Consider the following 18,450-nt stretch of genomic DNA (forward strand, 5'->3'; position numbering starts at 1 on the left):
AAGCACTTCCACTTCTTTTACCACGCACACCTCTGTCCTTCCACCACTTCGTCTTCGTTCATCAGTGACAATATTGTAAATACCAACTGCCCTTTACATCTTAATATATTCAGTAATCGCTTTCGCAGCACTAGGCATGACATCAATGGGAATTTTTTTCTTGTCGTTTGTCACAATGGATACGGAGAAAAACGAATAGAATATACAGGAGCGAAAATTTAGAACTCAATGACAATTAAAATAAAATAAGCTAGGAATTTCAAACTGACATGCAACAGACTTTTTGTTTCAGAATTGAAGCAAGGCTACAACTTTAGTGTATCTTCTATGTTTTTGTAACTGCTGACCTACATGTTATTTTGTACTGGACCGCTGACTAGCCTCTTTGGCAATCGGTCCAAATATCTGAGCATAAATTTTCTTTGTATCATTTAATGAAACTCCTCGATTCTTGAAGGAAATATTCCCCACCCAGTTAGAGCTAACCTCAAAATAAGTATTCTTCTTCCGAAAATACAAGCCAGAAGTCACGTCCACGACACCTTAGAGAGAGGATATCACCCACAACCTATACATATCAATGCATGTGCTGTAGCGTTCCAGACACCCTGCAACTAATAGTGTGTTGCCATGCATGACCTCATAACCACCACATACATAACAGAACGGCACATTGTGCCTCAGCTCTCAAGCCACAGCCTTGACGATCAGCGCAGTCTCGTTGACCAGCTAAAACCCATGGCTTTCTGGACTCTGAGGACTACCCAGAGAGAGCAAATATTTCGAGCCTGCTCTGAATAAAAGTTTATATCTGTTTCGATTGAAAGCCCGCCGGGATGGTACAGTGGTAAGACGCTCGACTACTGAGCCCAAGGACGCGGAATGGAATCCTGGCCTCGGCGACAGCTTCTCAGTGGGGGCGACAATAGGCGCCCATGTGCTGTGTGATGTTGGTTCAAGTTGAAGACTCCTGGTGGTCGAAAGTTCCGGAGCCCTCCTCTACGGCGTTTCTCATGCTTTAGTCGCTTTGGAATGTTAACCCCTACAAACAAACCAAACATTTCTCGGTTGAAATACTAACGTTTCCCTAATGGCGGAGGATTCTTGCAATGAAAAGAGCAATTAGCCTTGCGCCTATGCATTATTGACAAAAATATGTTCACCAAGCCAGAAAAAAAAAAAAAGAAAGAAACTAAGGTTTAGTAGAAGCATATATTTATTTTCGAAACATTCATTCCCACAAAAATCATATTTAATATCAGAAACATGTGCTATGCGTTGTCGCACGTGTCGCTTAAAGCTTTTGATCGAATAGACGATAAGGAGAAAGATTATACACGGCATGTCAAAGAAGTCTCGAACGTTTTATTTTTCCTTTGGCTTGCAAATTGTTGGGCTTAGCGGAGGTGTTTTTACAGAACGCTTTTAAGACACACTCCTTGAGGCGATTGAACAATTTATTGAAGAACAGGATAGTGGACCTTTTGAAGTGGTTGCCTTAGACTGAGGACATTTCTTGAAACATTGCAGTTATACATATTTCGCATAATTGTAGAGGTTAAAATTCTAGCTGCACAGAAAACATAAAGAAGCACCATTATGAAAACGTACTTTAGACGTTCATTGATATTTTGAGTGTCTAACAGAGGTGAGAAAAGTCCATTGCCAAGAACGTACTGGCGACTATAATTTGTTTGTGAATTTTCGCTGTTGAAATCAATATGTCTTCACAATTTAAAATCGACAAATATTCATCACACACTAGAGAGCTGTTCTACAATAAATACGCTTCGAGAACGGGTTCCTAATTATTTAAATATTGTTACCGCGCACTCCGCCGCTACGTGGCTACCTGTGACCGCTGTCAACGCCGGAAAAAGCCATCTGTTTTACCAGCTGGACTTCTGCAGCCGATCGACATCCCCATTGACCCATTTTCTCAAGTGGGTCTGGATCTTCTAGGGCTTTTTCCACTGCCCGCATCCGGGAACAAATGGATTGCGGTGGCCACTGATTACACCACATGCTACGCGGTAACACGAGCAATACCAACCAGTTGTGCAACTGATGTCGCTGCTTTCCTCCTCAACGACGTTATATTCGTCCATGGAGCTGCCCGCCAACTGCTCACCGACCGTGGCCGTGGCTTTCTTGCGCGTATACTCGACGAGATCCTACGGATGTGCCACGTTCGTCATTCTTTCACGACTGCCTACCATCCACAGACGAACGGGCTTACCGAACGCCTTAACCGGACACTGACAGACATTTTGTCTATGTACGTTTCTGATGACTGGGACATAATGCTGCCATTTTTTACATTTGCATAGAATTCATCGCGTCACGACACTACCGGCTACTCCCCCTTCTATCTTCTATACGGCCGTGAACCTCTGCTTCCTTTTGACAGCCTGCTCCCGTCTGTCGCCACTGCCAGCTCATATGCTCGTGACGCCATAGCACGAGCTGATGCTTCCCGCGTTGTTGCTCGCAAACGACTCGCAGCCTCTCAGCACTCCCAGAAACGTCGCTATAATTTCTGTCATCGCAACAGCCAGTATACTTGCGGCTCTCTCGTGCTGCTTTGGTCTCCAGCTCGCCGCGTTGGCCTCTCGGCAAAACTTTTGCCCCGTTATACAGAACCCTATCGCATTTTACGACAAATGACGAATGCCTCCAGTGAATAACGAAATTGCGCCCTTGCATCCCGCACGCCGTACCTCTACACCACGCACAGAGACGATCCATGTTGCACGCCTCAAGCCGTACGACACGGACCCTGGTTTGGACGCTAGTAAGCCCCGGGATGGTGCTTTTCAACAGGCGGGGTAGTCTTACATTAGGCGGTGCATGCACTGATATGCGCATAAGGAAAGAAGAAGACTCTTGTGAGTTTTAGAGAAGACGACGTTCGAGCAGAAGCGGCTGGTGCCTGCAAAAGGCGTGTCTTGTTTAAAAGCCTTGTCTTCCGTGTCCGCCTTCTGCTCCAAGCTGAACCACCCCGTAACAATATATAGAGACCTTTATTCTGTGGCGAGTGTGCTGATTTTGAATACAGAGAGTTGCAAGTGTTTGTTTTGGGAAAAGCGAAAGGGTTGAGGAAGAACCTCCGATTATTCAAATATTCAAAATTCAGCTATACAAATAAAAAAATTCTCGACATATTCTTAATCTTTTGGCACATACGTATTAAATAGTTCGCAATATAACGGGAATTTCCACTTTTTGCATGCTCCATGTATGAAACCGTCATCTAATTACGTGAAGTTCGACTTACAGTTAGAATTTTTTTAACTTATGTGGAACCTCAATAAGAGCATATTCAGTTCCTATAAATAAGCTTGGAAGTTTAAGGAGCAGTAAAGCTAGCTGATTACTATGAAACTGCTTCTAAAACCCTTTGAAAACTACTCACCCACGAGCTCAATATCAAATTCAAAAATTAACGTAAATAAAAATATAAATATTAGTCATGTTATAACAAAGTTTATATTCGATCGTTACAAGCCCAAGAAAATTCTCCCAGCCCAGTCCAACTCTCGCATCCGTACATCACAACTGTAATTGCCATAGCACGAGTTCTACGGATCTTGGTTGGCAGACTAATGTCTCTGCTCTTTACTAGGCGGTCAAGACTAGCAATGGCTCTCTTTCCCAGAAGCAGATGTCTCCTAATTTCATGGCTACAGTGTCCTGCCGGGGTAATCTTGGAGCCCAAGAAGAGAACATCTGTCACAGCTTCCACTTCTTGTACCTTAATGCTCCAGGACTTGATAGGGCAAGACGCCACGATCTTTGTTTTTTTAATGTTCAGTTTAAGCCGAAACTTCTCCCTCTCTTCTTGTACGCGCATCCGATGTCTCTTGAGTTCCACTTCACATTCTGCCATTAAAGTGGTATCATCCTCATATCTAAGGTTGTTGATACGTTTCCCAGCAACCTTCACTCCAGCTGAAGACTCGTCCAGACCGGCCTTCCTCAAGATGCACTCTGCATATAGGTTAAATAGGTAGGGTGATAGTATGCAGCTCTGTCTTGCTCCTTTCACAATCGGAAACCAATCGGTAAGACCATGCCCAGTTCTGACTGTGGCCTCTTGCCCTTCATACAGGTTCCTGAGGCGACAGATGAGGTGAATTGGAACTCCCATTTCTTGGAGAGCTTGCCACAATCTGCTGTGATATACGCAGTCAAACGCTTTCGCATAATCAATAAAGCAGAAACAGATGGGTTTCTGGAACTCTTGCTATTTTCATGATCCAGTGAAGATTGGCAATTTGATCTGTAGTTCCTCCGCTCTTGCGAAACCCGGCTTGCACGTCCGGAAGCTCCCGATCCACATACTGCTGCAGCCTACCTTGGAGGATTTTCGACATCACCTTGCTAGCATGCGAAATAAGCGTGATCGTGCGGTATTTGGAACAATCTTTGGCACTGCCTTTATTTGGAATGGGATGTAAACTGACCTCCTCCAATCCTGTGGCCACTGCAGGGTTGTCCAAATTTGCTGGCATAATGTACCCAGAACGTTAACAGCGTCATGGTTGAGGTTTTGAAGCAACTCAGCTGGAATGCCATCAATTCCGCTAGCTTTGTTCTTAGCAAGGCTGGCTAAGGGCCCATTCAACTGCACTTTTCAGGATGCCCGGCTCGAGATCAGTAATCACTACCATCTTATGTTGTGTTTCCACATCCGGGTTCTTCTTGTACAGTTCTTCTGTGTATTCCTGCCACCTCTTCTTTATCTCTGAGGCTTCAGTGAGGTCCCTGCCTCGTTTGTCCTTTATCACGGCCAGCTTAGCACAGATGCTTCCTTTGATATGTTTCATTGTCTTATACAGAGCGCTTGTGTTCCTCAATTGGCTGTTGTCCTCAACTGCTTGACAGTGTAAGAAAGGCATTCTTATCTCTCCTTGCTATTTTCTGCACATCCGCATTGAGAACCTTGTATCTTTCTCTTTCCCGCATAACGTTTGGCATCCTGCTTTCCTCAGATATTTGCAAAGCCTCTTCAGATAACCAGTTTGCATTGGAACTACCTTAGTAGCAACTTCTTGTATTAAATCACGAACATCACTCCACATCTCTTCAGGCTCTCTGTCTTCTAAATCTAATTATTGAAATCGATTCCTCACTTCCACAGCATATTCTGATGGATTTTGATCCAGATCATACCTTAAAGGCCTTCTAGTTTTCTGCGTTTTCCTCAGTCGAAGCTCAAATTGGGCAAGAAGAAGCTGATGATCGGTGCCACAATCGGCCCCACGCTTGTTTTACTGCTTGTATAGCGCTTCTCTATCTCTGCCGGCAAAGAATATAATCAATCACACTCGTTTAAACGTAGGAAAGGGCTGTATGCGTTTATTACAAAGTAATGAGCCTGTAGCCAAACGAGTCCAATTGAAATATGTAGCACACCACCATGCAACTAAACAATGTTTAAACACAACTCTATTAAAACAGTGCCAAGGAAAGACCACACAACAATAATAGGATCCACTTTGGTTTACGTGTCTTGGTGTCTCTCAGCCGTGCAACACCTCGCCGGTATGAGTGCGAGGGGAAACGAGAGGCTCAGCATTCCGGTCCAACATGCGCGTTTTCCACGGGCTGTGCACTAGGAGGAGGAAAATCATGTCAGAGGGTTCACGGTAATGTTGGGTGGCCATTAGGTAACACACAGTGCGAGTACAAACCCGCTAACCAAGATGGCAAACAGATGATAGAGTGAGAGCGAATTGATTAGTAACTCGCAGTTGCAGTGTGCATGTTGAAAGTTCAGAGGAATCCCGCAAGGTCGAGTAGTATTTGTAATAATTTAGTTATTACTCATTGACACCTACCGAAAAGTTGCCAAGCGGCTTCAAAGCAAAGCTATACAGCTTTCAACTTTTTAGTGCACTGTTTCATCATGTAAAGAAAACAGGATGGTTGTGTATGTAATTTTAATTTACTAATCCTCAGTATTCATTTTGCGCAGAGACCAATTTGCCACCGCCTAACGAATAATGACTGCTACACATAATTAATATGTCGTTTAGTATAGTCTACTCTTTTAAAGGGCAAGAATAATATTTGTCTCGTCTCTGGATTAAGAGTCAGAACCAACGCAGACAACTTTTAATTCCATAACCTAAATATATAAAATGCTATTATAGAGGGAAAATAATAACTCTGTACACTCTGTTTTGGGAAGAAATCAAACAGTGAGACTGAAGCGTCTAAACGAAAAGTGGAAGCGCCTAACGTCTGAATTTTTAATTGTGAGAAAAACATATTCTGAGTGTCTTGAGAAATTTTTCACGTGTCTGGTTCTTCAAATGGCTCTATAGCAATACATGATTCTGCATATACTTCTTTAATTGCTGTACTGAAGTAAGAGGAAGATGTTTGCTTCATTTCCAAAGATTGTTTCTGCTATTAAAGTAATGCGCGCCTCAAGAACCCAATCTTGAGAAGAGCGCATTAACATCACTTTCACGTTCGATACCTCGTAAACGCTAGAAAATGTTTACCTGGGACACTGGCGGCCTTCCGCTTTTCAGTACTCTTTCATCAGACAAAACAACAGATATTTTTGTATATAATCTTAATTTGCCAAACCTCTTTAAACAACTTTGGACCCGGCTGCCTCGCAGAAGAACTGACTTGCGTAAAGTGCCTGCCATGATGTTTCATAGCTGCGAAAAAACAATTGAGTTAAGGAGAACGCCCGAAATTGAAAACCAACTTTCCGTTCAGAGTTTCTAATAGCCTGATTTGCTTTTGTACGTTAGAGCACAGAAACTAAACTCAACGTTCCGCTTCCAAATGGCATCTTTTTTTTTTTTTTGTTATCATGTGTAGTATGCACCGTCTCTGCGAGTTTTGTCGCAGACGCACCTGTAGCCCTTCACCTCCCGACATCCGTTCGCATACGAAGAGAGGGTACACGCAAGCCAGGGTCAACAGCCTATGTTGAAGCGGATGCAGCTGCAACTGCAGTTTTAATGTTTTCTTACTCTACATGGCAGGTAGGCTCGCAGTGCCTGCTTGCAAAGCACTAGACGTCGCTAGAGCAAAGCCTCGTAAGCATCACAGCCCGAGTTAAACGACGCACTCTGGAAATGGCTTTGGGTGGACGTTTAGCATTAGTGACGGGCGGCTCCAGCGGCATCGGCGAAGCCGTTTGTCGCGCCCTCGCCACCGAGGGTGCCACAGTAATCGTAGCGGCTAGGCGCCTTGAAATCGCCCTGGAAGTGGCGCAGTCCCTGCCAGGTGAGAATTTTGAAAAGAAAATTATTATATTGCTTCATTTTATCATTATTATTGCATAATTGTATACTTATAGATAGCCTTTATTATGATATTTGATTGCTCTGTGTACTGCGCAGCAATTTTGTTTGGCTTTGGAGAGCAAAATTTTCCCCGCGTGTTTGGTTTGGTTAGGGGAGTTATAAAGTCCCAAAGCGACTCCGGCTACGCAAGACGCCGTAATGGAGGACTCCAGTAATTTCGAACACCTGGGGTTCTCTCACGTGCACTGGCATCACACAGCACACTAATGCCTTGCTTCGCGCCTCCATCGAAAAGCAACCGCCGAGGCCTGGATACGATCCCACACCCTTCGCAACAGTAGTCGAGCGCCGTAACCGCTGCACCACCCCGGCAGAGCGCGCGCTCGCGCGTGCATTGCGTGCGTGTGAGTGTGTGTGTGCGTGTGCGTGTGTGCGTGTGCGTGTGTGCGTGTGCGTGTGTGCGTGTGCGTGTGTGTGCGTGTGCGTGTGTGCGTGTGTGCGTGTGTGTGTGTGTGTGTGTGTGTGTGTGTGCGTGCGTGCGTGCGTGCGTGTGTGTGTGTGTGTGTGTGTGTGTGTGTGTGTGTGTGTGTGTGTGTGTGTGTGTGTGTGTGTGTGTGTGTGTGTGTGTGTGTGTGTGTGTGTGTGTGTGTGTGTGTGTGTGTGTGTGTGTGTGTGTGTGTGTGTGTGTGTGTGTGTGTGTGTGTGTGTGTGTGTGTGTGTGTGTGTGTGTGTGTGTGTGTGTGTGTGTGTGTGTGTGTGTGTGTGTGTGTGTGTGTGTGTGTGTGTGTGTGTGTGTTGGAGCTCGCGCGCTACCTTTTAATTGGATTGGCTTCAGGAACAAAACGAAACTCGCGACCGTCTCAGCCATTTTCTACCGATGCTGTTTACTTCAACATACCATTTACGTAGCTTTTTTATTGGCCTACAAAAAAGCTTTGACGCGACCAGCTGTAAAATTTAATCACTCTGAAAGTGTGCGAAGGTTCATTATTTCGAGCAGTTCGAAAAAAAGCGTATTTATTTTCCCAGAGACATCTTGGGATTTAGAACTAAAGCCGGTTTCACATGAAAGCTGTGTTTATTATTCAAGTCTTCATTCACGGCCAATAAATATAACATTTTACGCAAACTCCATCCTGAAGAAATATCTTATCCAACCGTTGTTTATATGACTTACAAATTCGTCATCAACATATTGCTTCTCAAGGCAATGTTGAGAAATAGCTGTTTGCGTACGAAAAGTACTGCAGACTAGGTAGCAGGCTAACTACGATAGGACAAGCTGTGTGTTTTAAAACTGGTTTCATGAAGAGGGAATACGATGTGTATATATATATATATATATATATATATATATATATATATATATATATATATATATATATATTGAAAAGGGTTTTTGCTGTGTTTTAAGAGGGGTAATAGCCCGCTCGAAGTTGCACGGCGAAAGACACAAGAACACAGCCAGTCTCAGTCTCCACAAGCGAGCTCGAGCAGCGCAGCGGCACTTCGTCGTCCTTACCCTCGTCTTCGTGATATTCTCGCCTTGTTCATCCTCGTCTTCGTAATATCCTCGCAGAGTTCACTACAATATATGTTTATATGACTTACAAATTCGTCATCAACATATTGCTTCTCAAGGCAATGTTGAGAAATAGCTGTTTGCGTACGAAAGTACTGCAGATATATATATATATATATATATATATATATATATATATATATATATATATATATATATATATATATATATAAATATATAATACATCATAATCGCAGAAATTAGTAATGTAACGCTTTCCTTGGCCTCGCCGACAGTTGGCTTCTTTCCTTCATGTATTATAACGAGCATCCTCATTTCCCCTTAATTTATCTGCTTGTAGCTTACGGGGGTCTCGGTTCTGGCAGTCTTGAAGCCACAGGTAGCGTAAGAGGGTTCTAGCACAGCTTTCGCCCTCGCTCCTGATCACGTTCTACGTTACGCTAGCGGTAACAAAGGACGGTCCACGTCCGCCGCTATGGTTGAGGGTGGCGCTGGTGAACACTCTCAAGGTTCGTATACAGACAACATAAATACCCAAGCAAGTAGCAGGGGGGACAGCGGCCGATGTAGCTCAGTTGGAAGAGCACCGGACGCGATATTCGGAGATCGTGGGTTCGGTTCCCACCATCGGCAAGTTGTTTTTTCTTCTACTTTGTGTTTATTTATCGTTCCCCTAAACAGATTGCATTACTTATTTCTGCGATTACGCAAGTAACCATTAATAAAAAAAAAGACAAAGTAGAATCCCCAACGCTTTCCTTGGCCTCGCCGACTGTTGGCTTCTTTCCTTCATGTATTATAACGAGCACCCTCATTTCCCCCTTAATTGATCTGCTTGTAGCTTACGGGGGTCTCGGTTCTGGCAGTATTGAAGCCATAGGTAGCGTAAGAGGGTTCTAGCACAGCTTTTGCCCTCGCTCCTGATCACGTTCTACGTGACGCTGGCGGTAACAAAGGACGTTCCACGTCCGCCGCTATAGTTGAGGGTGGCGCTGGTGAACACTCTCAAGGTTCGTATACAGACAACATAAATACCCAAGAAAGTAGCAGGGGGGACAGCGGCCGATGTAGCTCAGTTGGAAGAGCACCGGACGCGATATTCGGAGGTCGTGGGTGCGGTTCCCACCGTCGGCACGTTGTTTTTCTTCTACTTTGTGTTTATTTACCTTTTCCCTAAACAGATTACATTACTAATTTCTGCGATTATGCAAGTAAACATTAATAAAAAAAAAGACAAAGTACAATCCCCAACGCTTTCCTTGGCCTCGCCGACTGTTGGCTTCTTTCCTTCATGTATTATAACGAGCACCCTCATTTCCCCTTAATTGATCTGCTTGTAGCTTACGGGGGTCTCGGTTCTGGCAGTCTTGAAGCCATAGGTAGCGTAAGAGGGTTCTAGCACAGCTTTCGCCCTCGCTCCTGATCACGTTCTACGTGACGCTGGCGGTAAGAAAGGACGTTCCACGTCCGCCGCTATGGTTGAGGGTGGCGCTGGTGAACACTCTCAAGGTTCGTATACAGACAACATAAATACCCAAGCAAGTAGCAGGGGACAGCGGCCGATGTAGCCCAGTTGGAAGGGCACCGGACGCGATATTCGGAGGTCGTAGGTTCGGTTCCCACCATCGGCACGTTGTTTTTCTTCTACTTTGTGTTTATTTACCTTTTCCCTAAACAGATTACATTACTAATTTCTGCGATTATGCAAGTAAACATTAATAAAAAAAAGACAAAGTACAATCCCCAACGCTTTCCTTGGCCTCGCCGACTGTTGTCTTCTTTTCCCCTGAAATGATCTATATATATATATATATATATATATATATATATATATATATATATATATATATATATATATATATATATATATATATATATATATATACATAGAAACAAACGGGTATTATTTGGGATTGGTTGAGAACAAGTTCCAAAAAAGTCAGACGTGGTGCACGAAACACCTTCAAAAATGACCATTCACAAGCATTTGACCGACTGTGGACAACTTTTGGAGCTGACGGCTTCATCGCAGGTTGTTGACTGCGGTCAGCAAGTGTCAATTAAATAGATACTTACCTTACTGAAATGGACATTTAAATAATTGACCAGATATTTCATTAATATTCAAGCATTGATGACAATCTCGATGCTAAAAGGCCATCTACAATTAGAAATAGGCCTCATTTGCACCTTTCAAAGCCTTGCACATTTTTTAGCATTGAGACCGACCCTGCAGCCTGGGATCTTTTCACCAGCCCTATACATCCAAGCTAAACACACGACTTAAAACGGCATCTCCCCTACTCGTCAATAAATTTCAAACTGCCGTTCCGCCCACCAGGGGTTGGCGCGAACTGGTTCCTTCTCCAGGCACGGGCCCGTTACACCAGCGGTGCTCCTCCGTCAGGTACGGATGTCTTGGGCGAGGCAGAAGGGTATTAAACGGTTGATCCTAATTATGAACCTTATGTACATCTATTTAAGTATGTACACTTTTACAGGATTTCAAAGACGTAGCAAACACGGGAACTGGTTGTCCTGCCTTGTCCTGAGGGAGAAACCTAAAACAGGACTCAACCAAGAACAACCAACGAACCTTCGACAACTTCCGTTTACACCTTGGGTTTACACCCCTTTGTCCGAGCTAACCAATCACTGGCCATAAACGGCGTGATTGGGCCAAGAAAATTGCCCCTCGCCCCCTGCCCGGTCACCGCCGTCCGCAGCGCTGTTCCCGTAGGAAAACAGTACCGGCAGGTGATCCATGGAGCTTCTTTTCTTTTTCTTTTTTTTTAGTTTATGGTAAACTGACCCTATGAGAACTTGCGAAGATGTTCGTTCCCACGCATCTACACTCCTAAACCGTCTGACCATCCGCCGACGACGCCTGTCTCCTTCCCTTCCACACAGGAGTCATTAAGAGACGCTGCCGACGCTTTGCGGCGCATTACTTCTAACGAGAGACGGAGGGGCTCCCGCTACTCATTCAGGCACTCGAAGGAGAGTTCCTAAATAATGCCCCGCCGTCTGAGCGCCAGGCGCCGGCTTACTCGTCAGCCGCGTCGGCTTCTGTCGTCTTCGCTGACCGATACCCGCTACCGCCACGGGAGTGATTAAGGGCCGTTGCTGTCGCTTCGCGGCACCCTCCTTCGAACGGCGACACGCAGGGGCATACACGTCAAATTCTGGGAATCGAGGGGAGATTAACCCAACAATGCCCCTCTGCTTTGGCGCTAGGCCGCGCGCGAACTGACGTTCCCTTGCATCGTCATTCGCCTTGAACACTGCTTCCACGAAGATGACTGGAATGAAGCCGTTGCAAGTAGTTCCTTGCAATAAGACTTGAACACAAGAGGTACCGTGCTGCCGAAAGTATCCAGCGAAGGACAGCTAAAAGTTCTAGTATGTAGCAAAGCGGAGCTGTAGGTTGAAATTTTGCTTGCTGTATATTGGGGCGGTGGCTACGAGCTCCCACGGCGAGACCCTGAATGCAAGCCAGAGCACGTAGGATATGGTTTTGTTGTGGGATATTGAAAATTACTTGCACAACACGGTCAAAAGGAGCATACACAGCGCAGTCTGACGGGCAAATTGCTCTGAAATAACAGCTTGATAAATCCCACCATCACCGAGAGTAAGCACGTGTGAGACGCCACACTCCCTAATCCCTTTCTTCTTCAACTACGTGGAGGTGTACCGCAATACCCTTATAATGAGAAGGAAGCCGATTTTTATATGGTGTCTTCGACTGACGGCACTCGTGAAGTTTTGTGTGCACTCCTGCATAGCTCCCGAGACTCATATAGGTCTCGGAGGCTATCCTACGTTCCTACAAATGGTGTATAGAACTAGTGCTAACTAGAGACGCTGGCGCATGCTGCGAAATTTTGCGATTGTTGGCGATGTTTGTTTGTTAGGCCAGTGCGTGCTGGAGAACAGTGCTCCACGAGTGCCGTCTGCCGAAAACACCATTAGTGAGGGTGAGCCAGAGGCGCCACTGCCGCCCCTAAGGGAAGAATTTCTTGCGCGTTAAGCCATGCAAGGCGGGGTATTGTATTAATCTCAGCAGTTATCCCCAAGTGGGCATATTTGTGCTAAGCATATCAGTATAACTTGTCTGCGACCAGATTAATAGCTTGAAGCGTTGTCATGGCTGTCTTTTCGTATTCTTCGCGTCAGTCCCCTGATTACTAGCTCCTCCCTATGTGATATCAGATGCGGCCAGGTCTCTGTAATGTGATTGCAGCCGGAGATACCGGCGTCTTCAATGTGTGAGATTACTGCAGATACTCTTCGCGCTATAACCACTGAAGGTCGCCAAATTAGAAAGCAGCCTTACCAAGAGAGGCCTAACATTTGGCATTCAGCCTACCGACCGCTGTTGGGGCCAATACCACCGCTTAGGCAATGAAAATCGTGTAAATCACCTGAAAAATAGTTTTAACTTCCGACATTACCTAGCGCATCGCTGGTTTATAGGATATTATTGACTAATGATACTGAATGCCAATCAAATTTGTTTATAGATAGACGCTTAAGACATGCCGCGGTTTGCTGCATTCAACGACTGATTGACCACACCGATGCACTGATGGACTACATATCTTCATGTTTTAGTTGGTGCTCTAAGATATGAGCGGTCTTGATGCACAAATGCTTGTTGAAAAGCTTTCTTGGGCGTGCGGTTACAAACCTGTGCACTTTATTAAGTTTTGTTTTCCGACTGTACACTGTTTTACAAGAGTCTCGCTATTTTTATCTGGGACTTTCGAAAGTAACTGCCACGTGCAGTAAACAGGCTGCTCTTTTATTTGCGCAGGCGACCAGAAGCACTGTGCGATGCATGTTGACGTCGGTGAGCCGTCGTCTGTGGACACACTTTTCCGAAACATCCGCACTACATTTCAGCAGCCTCTCAGTATTGTCGTAAACTGTGCAGGAATATGTACTTTCTCGCCTGTACCTGACTGTAACGATGATATATTCGATGAAGTCATCAGAATTAATCTGAAGGTAAGATAGAAATCATAAGTTCTTTATATTTGTCCTCTAAGCGATTCGTGCATTTGGCTAAAATGGATGACCACGTTTTGAATATTTTTTGAAGAACGAAAACAAGACTCTTTTAGAGCCTTTTTGGCGCCATTTGAGCAGCTGAGGAAGTAAAACAATATAAGCACGACATTCTTTACAGCCTCTTCGAAGCCCGACGATTGAATGTTGGAAAGGTTACTTATACAAAAATCATTTATACAAGAATCTCCTTGTAATTCTCGTGACCATTTTGCTAAGTAGGAGGCCTTATTTAATGCAAGCCGGACGCCAGATGTTCCCCGCAACGAAAGGCAGATAGGGTAAAGCTTGCCCCAATATTCAGTTATACACTTCGAATTTGTTAAATGTAAGATTTCTGCTCACCAGCTGCGTGCAGAGCTTTTTTGATTGTTTAGCGGCACACAAGTTTCTTTACTCTGCTTATATGGAAATCGTATTTTCAGCTACCCGAGCACGTACAGGCAGATGTGGTATACTAAGAAAGCATTCTTGCCTGTAGCTGCCCATGGCGACAATATGCACGCCATATTAGAGATTTTCATGAATTGCATCTCACTGGCAATAACGCTGCCTGCCAGACTATCTGCTTGATGAACACTACAGTTAACGTATACTACGAGTCGCAGTGCATGCCATTTCTCCCAAAATTATGTGACACTGAGCAAAAATAACTCAAGTTACCGACATTCTAGTGGAAATAAAGAAGAAGAAATGGGCATGGGCAGGACATGTAGTGCGAAGAGAGGATAACCGATGGTCGCTTAGGGTAACAAACTGGATTCCAAGAGAAGGAAAGCGTAGCAGGGGGCGGCAGAAAGTTAGGTGGGTAGATTAGGTTAAGAAGTTCGCGGGGGTCAAGTGGATGCAGCTAGCACAAAACCGGGTTAAGTGAAGAAATATGGGAGAGGCCTTCGCCCTGCAGTGGGTATAGTCAGGCTGATGATGATGATGATCAAAAATAACGGATGCAATTTCGATTATTTCTTACTGCCCCGAACTTTTTCCATTTTGTGCCTTCTCGAATTCAGATCTAACTAATAGTATAGCAAACGACCCTCTTGTCTAGGCTGAAGTGGCTTCTACTTTATTAGGGTATAAAGGGATGTTGGGAAAGGTTGAGGGTCGCCGGAGAAGGGGCAGGCAGCGAACGCGATGGTTAGATGGCATTCTCGAGGCATTGCAGATGAAGCTATGTGATGTTAAGAAGATAGTGAGAGACCGGAAAGCGTGGCGTGACATGGTCCATAGGGTCACGAAGAGTCGGACACGACTGAACGCCTGAACTGAACTGAACTGAAAGGGCAGAAAATACAATGCAAACACAGTGCTCAATTTTCTCGAGATTGTATACACTTCTTTTTTTAATAAAAGTTGGCAGACTGAAAATATTCCCCTGCGTAGGACGCATAGGCACATTCTGAGTGCATTGCCCCATTAGGGCCGATATTCTAATCCTCTGCATTTCTCAGACGTACCCGCTGAGGCCGGCATCTACGCTGCCTTATCCAATGGCTCACTCAATAATTTCTCCCCTTGTCACCATCTCTAACGGCTTCCTCCAGTGCATTTACGTATATCATCATTTTTTTATCTCGTTCCCTAATAAAGCCTGACTCAAAAACACAACAAACATCTAGTGTCGATAACCAATGTAGATGCCAATCAATTCCACGTGACTCCCCAGCTAGTCGAACGTTTCTATGTTAGATTTCTGAAAAACAAATGCTTCATCCGAACTGACTGCAGATATGCGAGAAATTGCTTGCACATGCAGGCAAAGCGAAAGGCATTCAGCAGACATTGCCCTGTACGAACCGTTATATCAGCCGTGCTTGTAACTGCTATTTATTGACTATTTAGTATCTACAATTTTTTCAGACATAAGCACGAGTGCGGCAATTCGTGTCACATGTCACTTTGCTTGCGAAATCGATTGAGTTTTTGATTGAGTTTCTTTCATATCGAGTTCCTTTTTTTCGGACATCTTTTTCAGGGCACGTTTTTGGTAACTCGTGCAGCCAGTCAGGAAATGCTTCGTTGGAAAGAAAAACTGCCCGAAGGGGGTGGAGCCATTGTAAACGTCTCCAGCACTTTGGCCAAGGTTTGCACTGCCGGCTTTAGTGCATACGCCGCTTCTAAGGCGGGTATTGAGGCTTTGACTAAGGTTACAGCTAGAGAACTGGCGGCTCACGGCATCCGATGTAATACCGTAATACCGTCATGGACCGACACTCCACTAACAGCTGCATTGGGAGAAGATATGAGGTCCACTGCTATATCAAGGACGCCGCTTAAAAGGACCGCCAAGCCACAAGAAATCGCCGAAGCCATCGTGTTTCTGTGCTCGCCTAAATCAAGCTCTTACATCACAGGCTCGTCCATGGTTGTCAGTGGTGGACTCTGGATGTGACGTCTGTTTTTCTATGAATGTCGCGCTCTAGTCAAGGCACCACAGTTATGAAGTTTTCTTTTTATATAATGTTACTGCACCTTGTAAACGCATCACTTTACTTACTTCACTCTCAGGCTACATTAGAGGGGAAGGGTAGTCGACAATGAAAAAAGAAACAATGGACAGAAATATAATTATGCAATTATATACGATGAAGAAAAATATTTTGTTTATGAATTTTCTTACAACATAAAATAAATCATGAAAATATTACCAACTGCTGGGAAAAGCTAGCATAATTAACTCCGTTAATCAAATTCTTCTTATGCATTAGTGGGAGAAAGAATGCGCTGTTAAATTGACATTAACTTTCGCACGAATTTTTAAAAACTAAACTCACGATAACATAAATGAACCGGCAAGTACATAAGGTACCGCAAAAGCAGATTAAACACAGTATTCAAGAATTTACGAGATTGCAAATGGCTGGAAGGATGCAAAAAGCTGAAGAAAAATACAAGGATGTAGTATGCGCTAGCAAATGGCGTAAGTTAGGCCGAGAGTGGAATCTTGCCACATGGCTGCCTGCAAACATGAAGCCAGCCGCATATTTTGTACGCGCGTCACGTGTGATTCCGATGTAATTGTTTTGCTTCCTGTACCTAATTAAACTGTGCGTAACGTCATTGAGCCAATCGTGTTGCATGCAAATATTAAGCCCGGTATGTTTGGGTTTATTCCACAGACGCCGTTTCAGCGGTAATGAATGACTTTTGTGATGTTTTCAAGATACTGGCACCAGACAAGCATACCAATTTGAATGGAAAATGCTATGTTCTCTTTGAAATTTTCGTATGTTTGTGATCAGAAATCAGGCAAAGTGCAACTAATGCCAGCACCGTTGCGGTAAAGAATAAATGTCTTTATTATCCGCTTGGATAAGGCATAATTGACTCATTTCCTCCGGGTCGCGCATGCATGTGACTGCTGCCTTTGAATTTGTGGAATACTTTCTAATGCCGTTTATTGATTAGATTTAAAGTCTTGTTGCTTTAGTTATATGCATTTTATGCTTCAGTCACATATAATTACAGACGTCAAAACCTCTTATTGCTCATCAGCTGCATACGGTTCGACCTAACAAGAACTTCATAATAAATTTATCACGGATTATGCACTTATTACCCCGTAACTGAAGGAAATATTGCGGGATCAATGGCAAGTCACGGTCTAGTGCTGCCAACTTGTAGAAATGGCAGCCGATACTGGGGAAACGCTCATTAGCGGTGGACATCAATGGCTGTGTCATGGCGTTGCATTACCAATAATGGAGGGAACAGCCAGGCCCTTTCTTGGAAGAGTTATGAAGTTTTGTGTGTTGTGTTGGGTTTAGTGTCGCATAAGCAACTTAGGCTGTTATGAAGTGACAGTGTCAATATTGTGGAAACAGTAGAAAACTAAGGCCTTCGTAGACAGTATATAGCAGTGGAATTACCAATATGGCAGGGCATAGTGCACACAGTAGTAAAATTAATAAAATAGTCAGGCACGTGGTCAAACACCAGTTCACCATTGCATACTACTGAAAGAAATATTTTTTGCTGGGCTAATTAAGCCCCGGTTTAGCCTTGGGTGTGCCTAAAGGTGAACTTGACATACCGAAGCGATCCTTTGGTTTGTACCTAAGATCATAAGATATCGAGACTAAACCTTTTATAAGGTCGTGATGATGCTACTGTGCTTTCGCTGGAGGTGCAAGCCGGAATAAAGAAAAAAAAGAAATTATTCTGTTACAGTATTCGACCAGTTGATGCAGCATACCTACAGTAAAGCAGGACTGAAAAATGCAGTTGACCATTTAGGCCCTTTTTTTGACAGGAGGCACGTGGCGCGTGAGCACTTTAGCTGCTTCTGCATGGCTGCAAAATCATTCATGTTTTCGTTTCTACGCATAGGCCAAGCTTATTTTTCCAGTTCGCCTCGTCGCGTGAAGGCGTGATGGCCGTGGTCGCACTCTCACCTTGAGCTGTTGCCTAGAAACCACCGCAGACGTCGGCATGCCGAGCAGACGGCAGCTGCGGAGTTGCTGACGCTCGCTTCGCCTGTTGTGCGCACGTGCTGTACAGAAGAGGAGATGTGGCAGTGGGTGTATATGTACGGTTCGGCCTAGCGGGAGATGAGCC

At 44.5% G+C, this 18,450-nt stretch overlaps 1 protein-coding gene across 1 annotated transcript; it reads left to right on the forward strand.

The window, feature by feature from the left end:
* The first annotated feature begins 7,097 nt into the window (after positions 1-7,097).
* Positions 7,098-17,194, forward strand: LOC146177577 ((3R)-3-hydroxyacyl-CoA dehydrogenase-like). The gene is made up of 3 exons (XM_084581151.1): positions 7,098-7,257; positions 13,640-13,833; positions 15,869-17,194. Exons 1-3 carry the CDS (start codon positions 7,107-7,109, stop codon positions 16,283-16,285), a joined length of 762 nt encoding a protein of 253 aa, XP_084437277.1. The 5' UTR covers positions 7,098-7,106; the 3' UTR covers positions 16,286-17,194.
* Positions 17,195-18,450: the final 1,256 nt, after the last annotated feature.

The sequence above is a fragment of the Amblyomma maculatum genome, chromosome 10, assembly GCF_055883805.1.
Source record: "Amblyomma maculatum isolate TAMU_Amacu chromosome 10, ASM5588380v1, whole genome shotgun sequence".
NCBI lineage: Eukaryota > Metazoa > Arthropoda > Arachnida > Ixodida > Ixodidae > Amblyomma > Amblyomma maculatum.